Source organism: Chiloscyllium plagiosum, unplaced genomic scaffold (genome assembly GCF_037043375.1).
Source record: "Chiloscyllium plagiosum isolate Xiang-an unplaced genomic scaffold, Cpla_swu_hap1 HiC_scaffold_1, whole genome shotgun sequence".
Lineage (NCBI taxonomy): Eukaryota > Metazoa > Chordata > Chondrichthyes > Orectolobiformes > Hemiscylliidae > Chiloscyllium > Chiloscyllium plagiosum.
In genome coordinates this window covers 62,240,293-62,259,867 of record NW_028270139.1, presented here as the reverse complement: position 1 = coordinate 62,259,867, position 19,575 = coordinate 62,240,293, and the positions used below count along the sequence as shown (strand labels likewise).

At 40.2% G+C, this 19,575-nt stretch overlaps 1 protein-coding gene across 5 annotated transcripts in view; it reads left to right on the top strand.

The window, feature by feature from the left end:
• Positions 1-19,575, top strand: part of arap2 (ArfGAP with RhoGAP domain, ankyrin repeat and PH domain 2) — a 311,926-nt gene that overhangs the window by 284,295 nt on the left and 8,056 nt on the right. For all 5 annotated transcript variants that reach the window (XM_087987064.1, XM_087987070.1, XM_087987078.1 and 2 more), the window contains exons 30-32: positions 10,405-10,440; positions 13,346-13,409; positions 16,549-16,680. In XM_087987064.1, coding sequence (XP_087843190.1) covers positions 10,405-10,440; positions 13,346-13,409; positions 16,549-16,680 — 232 coding nt within the window. The remainder of the gene's footprint in view (positions 1-10,404; positions 10,441-13,345; positions 13,410-16,548; positions 16,681-19,575) is intronic.

Sequence of the window (19,575 nt, the reverse complement as noted above, 5' to 3'; positions counted from 1 at the left end):
CACATAACCATTTGTTATCATCCCTGACTCTGAAACTGATAAATTCTTTAATTCCTCAACCTTATTCTGATCCTTATTGTTCAGAATGGTAGCACTTCAATGAGTCCGGCCCACGTACAATAAATATGCTTCCATAGTCTAATACTGCACATTCTGATCCTATCGCCAATACATCAATCACCTGTCTGAAATTTCTTGTAACTTATACAATGCTCTCTTTTTGATCCGTAGCTCGATGACCTTCCATTTCATTTTAGTTTCAAATACTCTTAATGCCTTTGAGTCAGAAATAGTATTCTTGTACTTTGAATCATACCTAAAACTTGTATTGATTACACCATGGACATTATGGAATTCATTATTTACTGTAAGTTCCAAATTCCCTTTGCTTCTCAATCTTTTCAAAGCATTTCTGGAATTCATTTCTCTTGGTTAATTCCTTATCATGTTGTTGCCTGTAACTTGATTTTGAAACGGTCTTGCCAGTCTGTGAACCTAGTGTCCTTCAGTTTTTATTCTATCAAGATTGCCCCATTTGCAGCACAAATGTTGCTGGAAAGGAATGCTTTGCGTGAATGTTTTTTTTCAGTGCTTCTGAGGTTTATTCTAGCAAGGTGTATTTATCTGTTAATCTAACTCTTATTAATAGTTCTGTATAAAGTGAATATAGGCAAAAGTGAGGACTGCAGATGCTGGAAACCAGAGTCTCGATTAGAGTGGTGCTGGAAAAGCACAGCAAGTCAGGCAGCATCCAAGAAGCAGGAAAGTCGACGTTTTGAGCAAAAACCCTTCATCAGGAATGGAGGGAGGGAGCCTCCAGGGTGGAGAGGGAAGGAGGGGGAGGGAGAGGTAGGGCTGGGAAGAAGATAGAAAAGAGTACAATAGGTGAGTGGGGGTGGGGATGGAGGTGATAGGTCAGAGGGGAGGGTGGAGCGGATAGATGGGAAGGGAGATTGGCAGGTAGGACAGATCATGAGGACAGTGCTGAGTTGGCAGGTTGGAACTGGGGTAAGGTGGGAGGAGGGAAAATGAGGAAACTGGTGAAGTCCACATTGATGCCCTGGGGTTGAAGTGTTCTGAGGCGGAAGATGAGGCGTTCTTCTTCCAGGCATCGGGTGGTGAGGGAGCGGCAGTGGAGGAGGCCCAGGATCTGCATGTCCTCGGCTGAGTGGGAGGGAGAGTTGAAATGTTGGGCCACGGGGCGGTGGGGTTGATTGGTGCTGGTGTCCCGGAGATGTTCCCTAAAGCGCTGTGCTAGGAGGCGTCCAGTCTCCCCGATGTAGAGGAGACCGCATCGGGAGCAGCAATAAATGACATTGGTGGATGTGCAGGTGAAACTTTGATGAATGCGGAATTTGTTGGGATTGGAGCAGAGGGAGTGGAGAGGTGTGCGGTGTGAGGGTTGGAGTGGGTGAGGGGGGGGTGGACAGTTTGAGGTGGTTTATGTTGTTGGGATTGGAGCAGAGACAGATGAAAGTTATTAATTTGTCCAAACCTCCTTCGACGTACAAACTGACACTCTCCAATTCTGAATATAATGTTGCTTCTTATTCTGATTTGTGTGGTAGCAAAAGAGTCAAAGGAGTAACACTGATACACATAACTGCTTCATTCTTCCATAGGCCACAAGATTCGCATTCAGAAAAGGTAACCGTACCCCAATACATTCAGCCATCTCACAGTTTTCTTTAAATTACTCGAAGGACAGACACATGAGAAATCTGTAAATTCTGCCATCTTCCTGACTTGGAACAATGTGACTCATCCCTGACAGTTACTGGGTCAAGATCCTGGACTTCCCTTCCTAACAGCATTGTGATGTCTTTACCTCCCAAGGACAACAGTGATTCAAGAAGATAGCTCATCACCACCTTCTCAAGAGCAATTAGGAAAGGACAATAAATGCTGGCTCAGACAGAGACCCCACCTGAATTTTTTTTTGAAAAGCTTGGTTTTAAATCTCTAAATTACAAACAGCTAATCGTCCCCTGCATCCGTAGATAGACGCTAGAGGTTATTGGTTGGTTACATGGAGTCCAGATATACTTGTTTCTAGTCAGAATTTAATTTCAACTCATACATAACGAACTATGAAGCACTTGTTGCCATCCAGGTCTCACCCGATTATACCTCAATTAGAGTCATAGAGATGTACAGCATGGAAACAGATCCTTCAGTCCAACCTGTCCATGCCGACCAGATATCCCGACCCAATCTAGTCCCACCTGCCAGCACCCGGCCCATATTCCTCCAAACCCTTCCTATTCATATACCCATCCAAATGCCTCTTAAATGTTACAATTATACCAGTCTCCACCACTTCCTCTGGCAGCTCATTCCATACACGTACCACCTTCTGCGTGAAAACGTTGCCCCTTAGGTCTCTTTTATATCTTTCCCCTCTCACCCTAAACCTATGCCCTCTAGTTCTGGACTCCCTGACCCCAGGGAAAAGACTTTGTCTATTTATCCTATCCATACCCCTCATAATTTTGTAAACCTCTATAAGGTCACCCCTCAGCCTCTGACACTCCAGGGAAAACAGCCCCAGCCTGTTCAGCCTCTCCCTGTAGCTCAGATCCTCGAACCCAGGCAACATCCTTGTAAATCTTTTCTGAACCCTTTCAAGTTTCATAACATCCCTTCTGATAGGAAGGAGACCAGGATTGCACGCGATATTCCAATAGTGGCCGAACAAAGGTCCTGTACAGCTGCAATATGACCTCCCAACTCCTGTACTCAAACTCTGACCAATGAAGGGAAGCATACCAAACGCCTTCTTCACTATCCTATCTACCTGCGACTCCACTTTCAAGGAGCTATGAACCTGCACGCCAAGGTCTCTTTGTTCAGCAACACTCCCTAAGATCTTATCATTAAATGTATAAGTCCTGCTGAGATTTGCTTTCCCAAAACACAGCACCTCGTATTTATCTGAATAAAACTCCATCTGCCACTTCTCAGCCCATTGGCCCATCTGGTCCAGATCCTATTGTAATCTGAGGTAACCCTCTTCGCTGTCCGCTACACCTCCAATTTTGGTGTCATCTGCAAACTTACTAACTGTACCTCTTATGCTTGCATCCAAATCATTTGTGTAAATGACAAAAAGTAGAGGGCCCAGCACCGATCCTTGTGACACTCCACTGGCCACAGGCCTCCAGTCTGAAAAACAACCCTCCAGCACCACCTCTGTCTTCTACTTTTGAGCCAGTTCTGTATCCAAATGGCGAGTTCTCCCTGTATTCCATGAGATCTAACCTTGCTAATCAGTCTCCCATGGAGAACCTTGTCGAATGCATTACTGAAGTCCATATAGATCACATCTACTGCTCTGCCCTTATCAATCTTCTTTGTTACTTCTTCAAAAAACTCAGTCAAGTTTGTGAGACATGATTTCCCACGCCAAAGCCATGTTGACTATCCCTAATGAGTCCTTGCCTTTCCAAATACATGTACATCCTGTCCCTCAGGATTCCGTCCAACAACTTGCCCACAACTGAGGTCAGGCTCACCGGTCTATAATTCCCTGTCTTGTCTTTACCACCCTTCTTAAACAGTGGCACCACGTTTGCCAACCTCCAGTCTTCCTGTGACTATCGATGATACAAATATCTCAGCGAGAGGCCCAGCAATCACTTCTATAGCTTCCCAGAGAGTTCTCGGGTACAACTGATCAGGTCCTGGGATTTATCCACCTTTAACCGTTTCAAGACATCCAGCACTTCCTCCTCGGTAATCTGGACATTTTGCAAGATGTCACCATCTATTTTCCATATCCTTTTCTACAGTAAATACTGATGCAAAATATTCATTTAGTATCTCCCCCATTTTCTGTGGCTCCACACAAAGGTCGGCTTGCTGATCCTTGGGGGGCCCTATTCTCTCCCTAGTTAGCCTTTTGTCCTTAATATATTTGTAAAAACTGTTTGGACTCTCCTTAATTCTATTTGCCAAAGCCATCTCATGTCCACGTTTTGCCCTCCTGATTTCCCTCTTAAGTATACTCCTACTTCCTTTATACTCTTCTAAGGATTCACTTGATCTATCCTGTCTATACCTGACATATGCTTCCTTCTTTTTCTTAACCAAATCCTCAATTTCTTTAGACATCCAGCATTCCCTATACCTACCAGCCTTCCCTTTCATCCTGACAGGAATATACTTTCTCTGGATTGTTGTTATCTCATTTCTGAAGGCTTCCCATTTTCCAGCCGTCCCTTTACCTGCGAACATCTGACTCTAATCAGCTTTCGAAAGTTCTTGCCTAATACTGTCAAAATTGGCCTTTCTCCGATTTAGAACTTCAACTTTTAGATCTGGTCTATCCTTTTCCATCACTATTTTAAAACAAATAGAATTATGGTCGCTGGCCCCAAAGTGCTTCCCCACTGACACCTCAGTCACCTGCCATGCCTTATTTCCCAAGAGTAGGTCAGGTTTGGCAACTTCTCTAGTAGGTACATCCACATACTGAATCAGAAAATTGTCTTGTACGCACTTAAGAAATTCCTCTCCCTCTAAACCTTTAACACTATGGCCGTCCCAGTCTATGTTTGGAAAGTTAAAATCCCCTACAGATAGCTGAGATCTCCTTACAAGTTTGTTTCTCAATTTCCCTCTGACTGTTGGGGGGGTCTATAATACAATCCCAATGAGGTGATCATCCCTTTCTTATTTCTCAGTTCCATCCAAATAACTTCCCTGGATGTATTTCCGGGCATATCCTCCCTCAGTACAGCTGTAATGCTACTCCTTATCAAAAACACCACTCCTCCTCCCTCTCTTGCCTCCCTTTCTATCCTTTCTGTAGCATTTGTATCCTGAAACATTAAGCTGTCAGTCCTGCCCATCCCTGAGCCATGTTTCCGTAATTGCTATGATATCCCAGTCCCACGTTCCGAACCATGCCCGGAGTTCATCTGCCTTCCCTGTTGGGCCCCTTGCATTGAAATAAATGCAGTTCAATTTGTTAGTCCTACCTTGTCCCTGCCTGCCCTGACTGTTTGACTCACTTCTGTTCTCAGCTGTACCCGCCTCAGATCGATCTCTTTCCTCACTATGTCCCTGGGTCCCACCCCCCACCTTACTAGTTTAAATCCTCCCAAGCAGTTCTAGCAAATTTCCCTGCCAGTATATTAGTCCCCTTCCAAGTTAGGTGCAATGCGTCCTCCTTGTATAGGTCACTTCTACCCCAAAAGAGATACCAATGATCCAAAAATGTGAATCCTTCTCCCATACACCAGCTCCTCAGCCATGCATTCATCTGCTCTATCCTCCTATTCCTGCCCTCACTAGCTCGTAGCACTGGGAATAATCCAGATATTACTACCCTTGAGGACCTCCTTTTTAAATTTCTGCCTAACTCTCTGTAATCTCCCTTCAGAATCTCAACCTTTTTCCTTCCTATGTCGTTGGTTCCAATGTGGACAATGACCTCTTGCTGGCCCCTCTCTCCCGTGAGAACATTCTGCACCCTCTCTGGGACATCCTTGATCCTGGCACCAGGGAAACAACACACCATTCTGTTTTTTCTCTGCTGGCCCCAGAAACGTCTGTCTGTATCTCAGATTACAGAATCCCCTAACACAATTGATCTCTTGGAAGCCGACGTACCCCTCGTTGCATTAGAGCCAGTCTCAATACCAGAAACTTGGCTGTTCATGCTACGTTCCCCTGAGAATCCATCACCCCCTACATTTTCCAAAACAGCATTCCTGTTTGAAATGGGTATATCCACAAAAGACTCCTGCACTAGCTGCCTACCTGTCTTACTCTTCCTGGAGTTAACCCATCTATGTGACTGTATCTGAGACTTTCCCCCCTTCCTGTAACTGCCATCCATCACATACTGTTGTTAACGTATAACCATCATCTGTTCCCTAATTCCATTTGGTGTCAGGCACCTCTGTCAAACCCTACCAGATATTAGCATGATTTACCTTCAATACAATCAAGCACAAAAGGAAGAAAAGCTTATTTTGTATCTATTATGACCTCTTAATATTCCAAAATCCTGAAATATTAAGCTATTGACTCTGTATGAGTAAATATTGTAGCCAGTTTTCACATGGCAGTGAGTTACAGGCACTGTTGATTTGATTTTAGAGGTGTTGATTACAGGAAAATGTTTAGCAAGACACCAAAACAACTCAGCTGTTTTACTTTGAATAGTGTCTAGATTTTGTACATCTATCTAAACAGGCAGCTTATTTTAGCATATCCAAATAACAAGCACCTCTGACAACGCAGTGCTTATTAGTTCAGAGGAACAGGTCAGTCAGCCCTTGAGCCTGTTCCACCATTCTAGATCATGACTGATCATCTAATTCCATGTGATAGTCCAAAACTAAACTATTGCACAAAAATATGTGCAGAAGGAGGAAAAAGTGTGCTTATGACAGGAGCCAGGTAGTAATCATCATTCAGAATTAACCCGAATATAGAAGATTCAGGAAAAGACAATCAAAGAGGGCTATGAGAAAAGATTGGCAGCTAACATAAAAGGCTATTTGAAAGTCTTCTGTATGCAGATCTACAGTAAAGGTTTGGTAAAAGAAGTAGTGTTGATAACAGACCAAAAGTGGATTTACAGATGGAAACCAGAGGCATGGTTGAGCTGTTAAGTGACTACTTTGTATCTGTCTTTATCTTTATCCATTCATACTCAGAGCTTGAGCTTTGGATGAGTTTTGAGAAATCAGGTGAATTATTCACTGCAGCATTCTTGGTATCTACCTTGTTGTTGCAGCCACAATATTTATAAGAGTCTCGATGAGAGTGGTGCTGAAAAAGCACAGCGGGTCAGGCAACATCCGAAGAGCAGGAAAAATCAACGTTTCAGGCAAAAGCTCTTCATCAGGACTCTTTCTGATGAAGGGCTTTTGCCCGAAACATTGATTTTTCCTGCTCCTCGGATGCTGCCTGACCCGCTGTGCTTTTGCAGCACCACCCTAATCTAGACTCTGATTTCCAGCATCTGCAGTCCTCACTTTTGCCACAATATTCATCAGTCCAGTTCAGTTTCTGGTCAATAGAAAGCGCTAGAATATTACTAGCAGGGAATTCAGTGATGGTAATGACACTGAATGTTGAGGGCAATAGTTTGATACTCTCTGACTGGAAACGATCGTTGCTTGACACTTCAGTGGTATCAGTTTTACTTGCCACTTGTCAGCCCAAAGTTGGATGTCATCCAGGTCGTATTGCATTTGGACATGGATTGCTTCAGTATCTGAGGAGTCAAGAATGGCACTGAACATTGCACAGTGATCAGCGAACATCCTCACTTCTGACCTTATGATGGAGGGTCAGTCATTGACAAAACAGCTGCAGACAGTTGGATCTAGGACACCACCCTGAGGAACACCTGCAGAGATGTCCTAGAGCTGCAATGACTGATTTCACTCCTAGAATTCAGCTCTTTTGTCCATGTTTGAACCAAGGCTGTAATGACGTCAGGAGCTAAGTGGTCTTGGTGGGACCGAAACTGGGCATCACTGAGCAGGTTATGGCTGAGCTGATGCTACTTGATAACACTGTTGATGACACATTCTACCTCTTTACTGATGATCGAGAGTAGAATAATGGGGTGATAATTGGTCAGATTGGACTTGTCCTGCTTTTTGTGGACAAGCCTGGGCAGATTTCCACATTGTTGACTAGGTATCAGTGTTGCAGCTGTACTGGAATAACTTGGCTAGGAATGCAGCAAATTCTGGAGCACGAGTCTTCAGTAGTGCTGCCGGAATGTTATCAAGACTTGCAATTTTCATTGCTTCTAATTATATCTTGATGCCACGTGGAATGAATTGAATTGGCTGAAGACTGACATCTGTGATTATAAGGAGTTTCTGGAGGTGGCCAAGATGGATCATTCACTCAACACTTCTGGCTGAAGTTTGTTGCAAATGTTTGCATTGTAGTGCTCAGCTCCTCAATCTTTGAGGATGGGAATATTTATAGAGTATCCTCCTCCACTGAGATGCCCCACAATCATTCACGACTGGATATTGCAGACTGCAGAGCTTAAATCTTATCTGTAGGTAGTCGAATTGCTTAGCTTGGTCTATCACTTGCTGCTAATTAGGTCTGGCACGTAAGTAGTTTTTTTTTACCTTCATCAGGTTGACAGTTCAGTTTTGTGTATGCCTAATGCTGTTCCTGGCATGATCTCCTGCACTTTTCACTGAGCCAGGGTCAAGCATGAGGTTGCAGATTGTGTTGTTGTACTCTGCTGCTGTTGATGGTCCACATCACCTCATTTGATGCCCAGTCTTGAGTTGGTGGATGTGTATGAAGTATATCCCATTTAGCAGAGTGACAGTGCCACACAACATGATATGGTGAATCCTGAATGTGGGCTTTTGTGGCGGTCACTTTTACCAATACTGTCATGGACAGATTAAACTGCGGCAGGCATATTGGTGAGAATGAGGTCAAAAATGTTTTGTTTTCCTTCTTCTTGGCTCCCTCACCACCTGCAGCAAACCGGTAGCAACATCCTTTAGGAATTGGTCAGCTCAGTCAGTTGTGATGATACTGAGCCACTGTTGATGACGAACTTGAAGTCCCATTACCAGTGTACATTCTGTGCCTTTTCCGCCAAGTGGTGTTCAACATGGAAGAACACTAATTATTTAGCCAAGGACTGGGGAGGGTGGTGCACAGTCTGTAATAATCAACAGGAGTTTTCCTGGCCCACGATTCAACTGATGCCATGAGACATCATGAGGTCCACAATCCATGTTGAAGGTTCCAAGAGCAGGTATACCAATGTGGCACAGTCTCTGCTGCGTATACCCTGCTGGTGGGACATAACATAACCAGGGATGGTGATGGTATAGTCTGGGACTCTGTAAGGCATGCGTATAATGATGTTGAACTATTGCTTGACGAGTGTGTGATGCAGCTCTCCCAATCTTGGAACTTATCCTCCTCGTGTTTAATTATGCCCCGTTATCTTTATAAACTCTTGTTAGCCGAAACACATTGGGCCTTTTAATGCATTTTCACCTTTCCTTCACTGCACCACAAATAGCTGTCCTTTATCTTGCGAAGCATTATTCTGGAATTTCTTCCCTGAACATATCTACCTTTTCTCCTCCCTCCCCTCCTTTAATACTTAGCTTAAAACTTCAAAGTTTTGATCATACTCTCAAGATATTTTTCTTTGTTCCAACATCTTATTTTGTCATCTTAAAAAATGTGAAATGGAATATTTTACGACATTAAGGCACTATATTAAATGTAAGACTTTGCTTGTGTACAGCTATTTTTGAAAAACCCATAGTTTACCTCTTTTGCAATTACCGATTCTGTTTTTTATAATGTTGTCATCTTTAAATTTTTACTAATAATTCTAAGTGAAGAAAATTAGCTGTATTATCTATTACCTCTCATTACCTCCATCTTAAGAAATTGAATTAATACTTGATGCTGATTTATAATGGACTGATTCATTACAGGAAGAGTTGCTGGTTCGTTATTTCATCAGCAAACCTCCTCCAGTGAAAACATTCATGCTTTCAGGAGGATTAATCCAAAAGCAGTTTTACATATGTTGCGTTTCAAGAAGGAGGCTGAAATATTTAACAACACCAGGAGCTTTATTATAGGAGCTGTTCACGCTGCAGACAGTAAGGTTAGACTGAACTATTTCCTGCCCAGTGACTGCTGATGATGTCACAAGAATAAACTTTTAAAGTGACAGTCCACCATATTTAAGAAAACACAATGTATTTTACTGCAAATGGACAATAATACTTTATCAATCATTAGGGTAGAAGTCATGATTTGGAGATGCCAGTGTTGGACTGGGGTGTACAAAGTTAAAAATCACACAACACCAGGTTATAGTCCAACAGGTTTATTTGGAAGCACTAGCTTTTGGAGTGCTGCTCCTTCATCAAGAGGTTGACAACCACCTGATGAAGGAGCGTTGCTCCAAAAGCTAGTGCTTCCAGTTAAACCTGTTGGACTATAACCTGGTGTTGTGTGATTTTTAACTAGGGTAGAAGTAACTATTAACTGAGGTTATTTGATAAGAAGAGAATGTGCAATTGGTCTAACTTAAGCGAGTCTTTGATCCCTGAACTCACCATTAGCCTGGTAAATACAACATACCATGGGCAGTTTCGGTCTGCATGGTTTTTAATGTATTTTATATACCTTGCTGATTTGCAATTTTAGGTGTTTCATTCCTTTCAAATTGATTGGACTTCTACTTTTTAGTCTGTGTAATGCTTACTGATAATGACAATCTTGGAATCTTGGAATCTTCATGTTTATTTAGTCTTTGTTTTCACTAATGCCATTTCTTGATAAAAGTACTTTCCCTGTTCAGTAGCTTCTAAAGAATGAACAAGAACTACATGTTAATATGTCCCTTTCTTTGTTACACAGCTTGGGCTTTACACTTTATTCAGAAAAACAACAGTGGTAAGTTTTGAAATTACATCCTGTCCAAATCAGTTCTAATGTGTTACATTCTAAACAATTTGAAGTGTTTGCATCAATCAAACTGTTGAGGAGAAAGTAAAATAACTGTATGGCAAAGAACACAAGGTACTTCGTGTGAATACATTGAGGTCCTTTTAGCATATTCAATTTGCAAAAGGTGAACAGGTAGAATAAAGATCAAAGCTAGACATTTGTAAGGCAGTACAAAGAAATTCAGTGACTTGTTTGTCAGACCAAGCAAGTCATTTAATCAAAACGGTTTTTTAAATGAAATGAACTATATTATAAAAGTAGATAAGAACGGAAATCACTTACTTTGAGAGAACTGCGCCAGATTGCAGAACAAGAATCCCAGTTAGAAAATAATACCTTTTACTGTGCAGTACTTTTACTATGTAAAACAATTGACTAATATGTAGAATGTGTTTGAGAGTATTTTGATGTCAAGAAATCAGAAACAAGAGGATGCAGTGTAGAAACAGTTACTAATTATAAAGCGAGAGGATGGAAAGGATATTTTTCATCAAGTTATTAAGAAACAGGTTCCCAACTATTTAGGCATTGAAGCCCAGTCAATTTTGGGAAGAATTAATATTTGAGGGAGAATCTTGAAGATTATTGAATGGCAAAAAATATTAGACTTGCTAGATAATTAAATTTTATCTGTTGTCCGAGTCATTGAGATGTACAGCGTGGAAACAGTCCCTTCAGTCCTACTCGTCCATGCCAACTAGATATCCCAACCCAATTTAGTCCCATCTGCCAGCACCTGGCCCATATCCCTCCAAACCCTTGATACTCATACTGACTAATTGAAGAAGAACAAGTATCAGTGATTTGAGGAAATCAAAAAGTAAATCAAAGGAAGAGTTAATTAAATTTAATGCAGAAAAAAAGATTATGGTGAAAATAATGAGACTGACAGCAGACAAATCTCTAGGATCTCAGATTTTTATCCCAGGACATTAAAATAAATTTGATTAGATTTAGATTACATTACAGTGTGGAAACAGGCCCTTCGGCCCAACAAGTCCACACCGACCCGCCGAAGCGCAACCCACCCATACCCCTACCCCTACATTTACATTTTACCCCTTACCTAACACTACAGGCAATTTAGTATGGCCAATTCACCTGACCAGCACATCTTTGGACTGTGGGAGGAAACCGGAGCACCCGGAGGAAAGACACGGGGAGAGCGTGCAAACTCCACACAGTCAGTCGCCTGAGGCGGAAATTGAACCCGGGTCTCTGGCGCCGTGAGGCAGCAGTGCTAACCACTGTGCCACCATGCCGCCCACAAATAATCAAGTGAAACATTAAATTGGTGAGGAAAATTTTAGAAGCTTTCATCATGATCTTTCAAAATTCACTAGATTCTGGAATTCTTTCCTTAGATTTAAAACTTGAATGTTTCACTTGATTATTTAGGAAGAGTGAGAAAGAGAACCCAGAAATTTTATACCTATGAATCTAACATCAGTCTTGGGGAAGTTACTGAATCTCTCGTTAGGAAGAGAGCGTCATGCCCAGTTAGCCGAATTGAATTTACTAAGGCTTCACACTTGAGACTGAGAGGGCAAATGGAAACGTGTGGAATTGGAGGCAACATTTTGACATGATTCATGAATGTTTTTCAGAGATATAGTAGTGACACATCTGTAAATTTTGGTAAATAAAGTTTCACATGGGGGAATGCAAGGATAATTATATTGGACCTGAGGAAAGTAAATCAGTATTCTTCAACAGGTGAAAAGGTAGGAACCAGGGAGTTGAGAGATTTAGTTAAGGGTACATGTACAGAAATCACTTTTTAAAAAAAACGTAATGAGCATTTTTTTTAAAGAAATGTAAAATGCCTTAGAGAATTTGAGCCCTTACCTCGAGATCAGGAATAGAGTGGTGGTGGTGGTATTTATGAAACGGTTGTTAAAAGACATGGTTAGACTGTATTTAGACTGTTTTGTTTGATTCAGGGCATCACATCTCAGGAAGGATATATTGAAGAAAAACAGAAATCGAAAAATAAATCAGAAGAAGAGTTAATTAGATTTACTGCAAAGAAAAATGATGACACTGAGACTGGAGGGACTGTTATTCACCTTAATGATATCAAGCAAAAATGATTAAATTTAGGAGGGTTTGTTGCAGGGTCTAGGCTTTTGTTTATTCAAGTATAGGGAATTAAGTGATGACATAATGAGCTGGCTAAGATCATTAATGAATTTGATAGGATAGATATTGGGCAACTATTTCTCTAATAGAGTCCAGATCAAGGGGATATAACCTTGGAATTACAACTGGAATATTATGGTGCAGTGGCAGTTAACCTGATAATTTGAGTTCAAGTTCCACCTCCCTCAGAGGAATACATAGGATCAGAGAGGTCTACAGCACTGAAAAAGGATCATTGCATCCGTCAAAAGCAACCACCTATCTAATCTCATTGAATGTTTTCAACATCTGAACAGGTTGGTGAAAAATAATCAAGATGAGGGCTAGATTCTTTAGGGGTAATGTCCCAAAGAACTACTTCACACAAAATTCATGGAATTCTGGAAAGCTTTCTTACAAAAAGCTGCTGAGGCTAGGCCTTTTGAAAATTCAAAAACTAACATTGCTGTATTTTTGTTAAGCAAGAGTATTAAAGTTAAGATTCAGCTTAAATGACAAAGCAAACTGAATTACTTTGTCATGTTTCTAAATTGCCTTACAACATGGAAAAATTCAAGGAAATTATATTTGGGTAATTGGTTTCCATCATGAAAATAGTAGGTGAAATATGACAAATAGTTTATTTTTGAACTGAACTCTCTTTTGGTAATTTCTGGATAAGCATTGTAATTGAAAGCATTATAGTAATTTGCAAAATATGTATTGACAGGTATTTGTGCTGTGATAAGGAAGAAGCCTATGTGGAATGGTTAGCTAGTTTGCTTAATGCACAGGTAGGAAGTCCTATTTAATTTTACTAACCTTTCTGAATTATTTACCAATCTATTATTTTTGTGTTAGCATTGTTAAATTCTTGTACTACTTGAAAATGCACTGATATGAAAATAAAGCCTTATTAATATTGTTTATTAATGCTGTAGGAATAAAATTCAGCAACATAGCTCCAATAGTTCATTATGTAAGTAACTTTGCAAAAAATCTATTAAAGCAAAATTTGTAAATGTTGTCATTCTTACCTCATGATGTGTTAGAATTATTAATAGCAACTCAGGAATGCGTAGCACCTGTTGTCACTTCAGAGTTATATTCTACTTTGAGCTTGGGCGAAAAGATGAATTGACCATTATTTATCATGAGGGCAGTGTAATCTTTTAAAAATCATTATGTTTGCTTGAATATTAGTATAGGTTTTTGAAAAATTATTCTTCTCCGGAATGACCCCTAGAATTAAATAATTGACAAAGATGCAATACAGGGCATTCTGGTATCATGCGACAGTGACATTCCTCTGCAGTCTTGCATTATGATTTGATTAGATTCCCTACAGTATAGAACAGGCCTTTCAGCCCAACAAGTCCACACTTCTGAAGAATAACCCACCCAGACCCATTCCCCTACCCTATATTTACTCCTGGCTAATGCATGGTTTATAGAAAACCATGTTGTGGAAAACCGCTATAGAAAATCGTGCTGTAGAAGATCGCTACACCCTTTCAGTAAAATGTTTGCATTATCCAAACAGCGTCCACAATCTATTAATAACATTATAGCCAATTGGCATTGATGAAATGCATATTATACCCAAAAAACCTGCATGTTCTTCTTTTTAGTCATTTCGAGCTTTGTTCCAGTAAATGAAAACACAATATCTTTTCAAGTATGCATGCATAGAGCAACTGGTTTTAGCAAGAAAATTTCCAAGAAAAATATAAAACTTCCTCGTAGTTTTGGTTTTAAATCTTCCATCATTTTCTAAATGATTACCTTAAGTGGATTGTATATTCTATAGTTTCTATAGAAACAGGCATTAAAATCCTGAGAAGATCTGTCAAAAACGAAAGAAGGTTTTTACCACAGCTGGATAATTTCAGAGATTATAGACAAATTTTGAAGGACACTACTTTAAAAAAAATGATTCTCACCTTATTGACATGTTCAGAGCATATTTATTCCTACAAAATGAAAATTGTGCTGAAGATGCATGTTTTCTTTTAGTTTGTCTCTAAAACAGTCTGAGATGAAAGAAAGGAGTACAGACTAAGGTTGTAAAGGTCTCATATAAAGAGTTATCGAGAGAATTGATAGTCTAGTAAAAAAGGAAGATGCTAAACCTTTGAGGGAAGGTTGGGAGATGTGGCTAAAAGTGATGTATTTTGAGAAGGCTTTGGAGGAAAGTAAGCAAGCCAAGAATACCGAGTATTGGAAGAAATCAAGGAGGACTTTAGTAGCAATAAGACCGGGATAAGCAATGTTGTGGCAATGGACCTAATGTGTGTATTTTGAGGGTTGGATTTGCAATTTGATGCCCAGATCTACGTCAGACAGGTCCTGAGATTTGTGTTTCACATGATTCAGCCTTTGTTTGAAGCCTAGGCAGGGAAAATAGAGTTAATAGCAAGAGTTCAGAGTTGTTGATAAACAGCATTGAATTTAGTCCTTCCAATACTTAATGTAGAGAATTCTGGTTTGTCCAGACTTCATTATCAAATACGACTTTTCCTTGGAGCAAAGGATGGTTGCGGTATCGATGGAAAACCAAGAAAGATAAACTGTATGGCATTAGTATTCATAAGAAATCTAATTCTTTCTACTGATACTGTTACTGAAGGGCATCATATAAACAAGGGGCAGTCGATCAATCTTTGGAGAAATTCTGGAATCTGGGTGAGAAAATATTGTTTTGAGACAGGTCAGTTTCACTTACATGAGCCATACAGGAAAACTGTTGGACAATAATGACGTAACTAACCATATTCAATGTTAGAGCTGTCAAGGATTAACGGGAGTTATCACAGAAATTGTCCACTGATTATTTTGACCATGACATTCAGTACTCTGAGTCAGGTGAAAAATTAACTGCACAGGGAATTGACATGCACATGAATTGTTACACATTGTTTCAAAAACGAAATGATTGGATAACTTCACCCTTAAATGGAATTTTGTACTGTGATTAAAAACTGGTATGTATATGATTAGATTACCTACAGTAGGGAAACAGGCCCTTCGGCCCAACAAGTCCACACCAACCCTCTGAGGAGTAACCCACCCAGACCCATTCTCCTACCCTATATTTACCCTTGACTAATGCACCTAACACTGTGGGTAATTTAGCATGACCAATTCACCTGGCCTGCGCATCTTTGGACTGTGGGAGGAAGCCCGAGCATTGGAGGAAACCCACGCAGACACGGGGAGAATGTGCAAACTCCACACAGACAGACAGTCACCCGAGGTGGGAATTGGACCCAGGTCCCAGTGTTGGACTGGGGTGTACAAAAGTAAAAATCACACAACACCAGGTTATAGTCTAACAGGTTTAATTGGAAGCACTAGCTTTCAGAGCATCGCCCCTTCATCAGGTGGTTGTCCTGTAACTGTGTTATTAAACAAAAAATGGGTTGGCTCTTTAGGACAGAGATGAGGAGATGTTTTTTTTCCCTTTGAGTCTTTGGATATCTGTTCCTCAAAAGGTGAGAAAGGCAGAGTCTTTGAATATTTTTAAGGCAGAATTAGATAGATTCCTGATCAAACAAGGTAGTGAAAGGTTATCAGGATAGGTGGGTATCTGAAGTAATCAGATTAGCCATGATGTGGTTGAATAGTGGAGCATACAGAGCAGTAGTAGAACGGCTTGAGAGGCCTACCTCTGCTTCTAATGTGTATGTTCCAATAATAACAAAACATTAGCTCACTGATGGAATTTAATGTTAATTTTGCGCCTGCAAAATCTTGTTCTCCACAATTTGTTGTAAGGAAATTAAATTTGTCATGTACATGTTCTGATTTAGATCTGAAATAAATGGGCATTAGCTGTTAGTTCCTGACTTTGTCATTTTGTCTATACCAAGATATAAACAGTCTTAGTGAAGTTGTCTTTCAGTGATGGAAAACTGTGCTTGCTTTGTTTAGCATGAAGGTGACCTTTGGCGACTAGATGGAAAATTGCACGTTTCATCAGCAATGTTGAATGCAAAACTCAGCAACATGGGTTTAATGCCAGGTCAGAAGAAGATTGATGGCAGAAAAATGGAACAAACGCATGTAAGTTGTTCGCCATCGCTGATTCCACTTGTCAATGTTCACAAACAGCTACAATTATATTACTATTTGTATTAATGCGCAGTTATCGTGCATGTACATGGTGTGGAAATGTAGCATTGTATGTCAGGAATTAATTCCTGACCTGAAAAACAGAGTAGAAATATCAGTGCAAGGCATCTCTCATGACTGGAGTTTAATTTCCACTGTGGCATAGTATGAATTGTTGACCATCGGTCAGGTTTAATGCCCAGATGGTCCACTGTGTTTCCTGGGTATTTCCCAAGTTTCAATTTTTTTAAATGGCACGTTTGTATATTAGGTAAGCAAGAAGGTTTATATTCATTTTTCTTGTACATTGGTGCATTAAATTGTTTCTCAATACTATTTTGTACCACAAGGCCAGTCTTGAATATTGCAGCAGCTACAGATTAATGATGTTTCAAATGTTAGCAAATTAGTTTAGGAATAGTGAGGTGGCCTGGTTAGGGAGGATTGCCGTATTCCGGTAAGTTTATTTTATGAAATGACTTATTGGTTACAGATCCACAAACTGTTTCATTAAGGACTGAATGGTAGATGCGATGAAAGCCTGTTTTTACAGAATGCAGCCAGTACTGATGCAAGCTAATTTTGCTCCATGCACAGTGTCCTTTATTTGCATAATAAGCACTGCACTGCAACTTGTAATGAGAAAGCATAGAGACTTTGAAGGTTATTTGGTACCTGAGAAGCAGGCATTGTGGTTGGATTTCTAGATCAAAATGTCTTATTTGGTCAGAATAAGTGCAACTTCCGACTGACCTCTGCAATCACATCCAAAGCAAAGGAAAATCAAGTCTGGCCCGTGATTAATCTTATTGATCAAAATGCAATTGATCTTAAAATAGTCAGCATTTACTTCTGCTGGCCTTTAAAGAACAACACATCTGCAATGCAGCAACAGCTAATAAATTGCCCACAGTGTCTCATTCTCGAGTAGTATGTTCTACGCTTATGAAAATAGAACATGTTCTATGAGTAATGCTGTATGAGATCAACCAATCTAAATATCTGTAATACTGACTGTGAACTATTTTGTTGCGATACAATTTAAGCGACCAATTCGCTGACATTTAAAACATCATTAATCTGTAACCAATGCAATATTCAAGATTAGTCTTGCAACACAGTGCAGTGTTGGGAAACAAGTTAATGCACCAATATGAGGATAATGAAGAGAAAACACCTTTCCCACCTGATATACAAATGTGCCATTTATGAAAATAAAATAAATTAGAAAATATCAAGGAAAGCTAAGGCACTATCTTAACATTATAAATCACCAATTTGACAATGACCAGTGATCCATACTTTGCCACAATGAGAATGAAACTCTTGTGGTATGAGGTGTCTTGCATTGATATTTCTACTAGGGATTCAGGTCAGGAACAAATTCCTGAGGTATAATGCTACTTTTCTGAACCATGTGCACGCAAGGTCGCTTTGCATCAATAGGAAGTAGCAGTATAACTGCAGCCATTTGTGAATTTCTAGGCCTAATGTTATTGAGGAGATGTTTCTGTTGGTTGCAAATGAACAGGCTTCTTTGTCCTTATTCCATACTTTACTGTGACACAAAATTTTCACATAGTAAATTAGTGTGCCCCATATTTAAAGTATGCGCAACACACCAAGGCACATTTCGACATTGGCTCGCCCACTCCATCAAGAAATCTCAAGTGAGCATTGTAAGATGATGTTTACAAGTGAAACAACATACATTGAAAATCATCCTCACCTTTTTGCAGATCAACAGAAAGCGAGAGAGAGAGATATGTATGAGATAGGAGAGTGGCTACATTGCAAGAAGTCAATCAGTCCAGTATTCTCAGTATAAACTGATTAAGAAACTTATGCAATTAATGAGCACAAGCAGGACAAAAACGTAATTACTGTTTTACATTTGTGTGCTCTTTGCATTATAATTGTTTTTGACCTGTTTTGCATTCCCTGCTAGTTTTTGTTGGCAGGGAAAAGTTTAAATTGGCGGGGGTGGGGAGGAGGGGGGGTTATTGTTTCTGAGAGGTGGAATTGCTGTTTAAGGTCACCGGTAAAACTTACTTGTCAAAACAAAGGTGCCCTTCAGAGGGAATAGAACACCAATGCAGAGAATGCAAAGAACTGATACAAAACCTGTGTAAAACACCGACATGCATTCAGCCTAAATTTATGCTCAGTTCCAACCCTGACACTTCAGGAAGGCTGTCATGGCCTAGACGCAGTGGAGATTTACTTGAATGGTACCAGGGACTAGGGACTCCAGTCAGGTGGGCACACTGGAAACATTGGAAATGTTTTCTTCCAAGCAGAAATTCAGAGTAGGTTTCCCAGCGATGTTATAATTCATGAACGTTTTTCATGAATCTTTCTTAAATAATTCTTCCGAGCTTGCATCCCATCACCAGTCATCTTTTATTGTTAAATGCATAGTCTTTGACAATAGCACTGCCTCTCACTGAGTCAGACATTCAGGGTCCCAGTATTCCTGACATTCATCCTTTTATGTCAGCCCGGTCTCCCTGATTGGGGCTGTTAATCTTGTCCAAGCAGGGAATTGATATTTAAGATGTCCAGCTGGCTGATCTCATTAAAGTTACTATAGTTTCCAATGGCAAGACGGTCATTATCTAGTGGACAGATGTCAAGTGATTAGCAAAATACCCAGAACTGACATGAGGAAATGTTTTTAAGACAATGAGTGGTTATAATCTGGAACTTACTTAATGAAAGGGTGGTAGAAGTTGTAACACTCAAAAGAGAACTACATAAACACTTGAAGGGAAAGAAGTTGCACAACTGTGGGGAAGAGCAGGGGATTGTCATTGCTCTGCGTAAATAAAATGAATATTTAATATG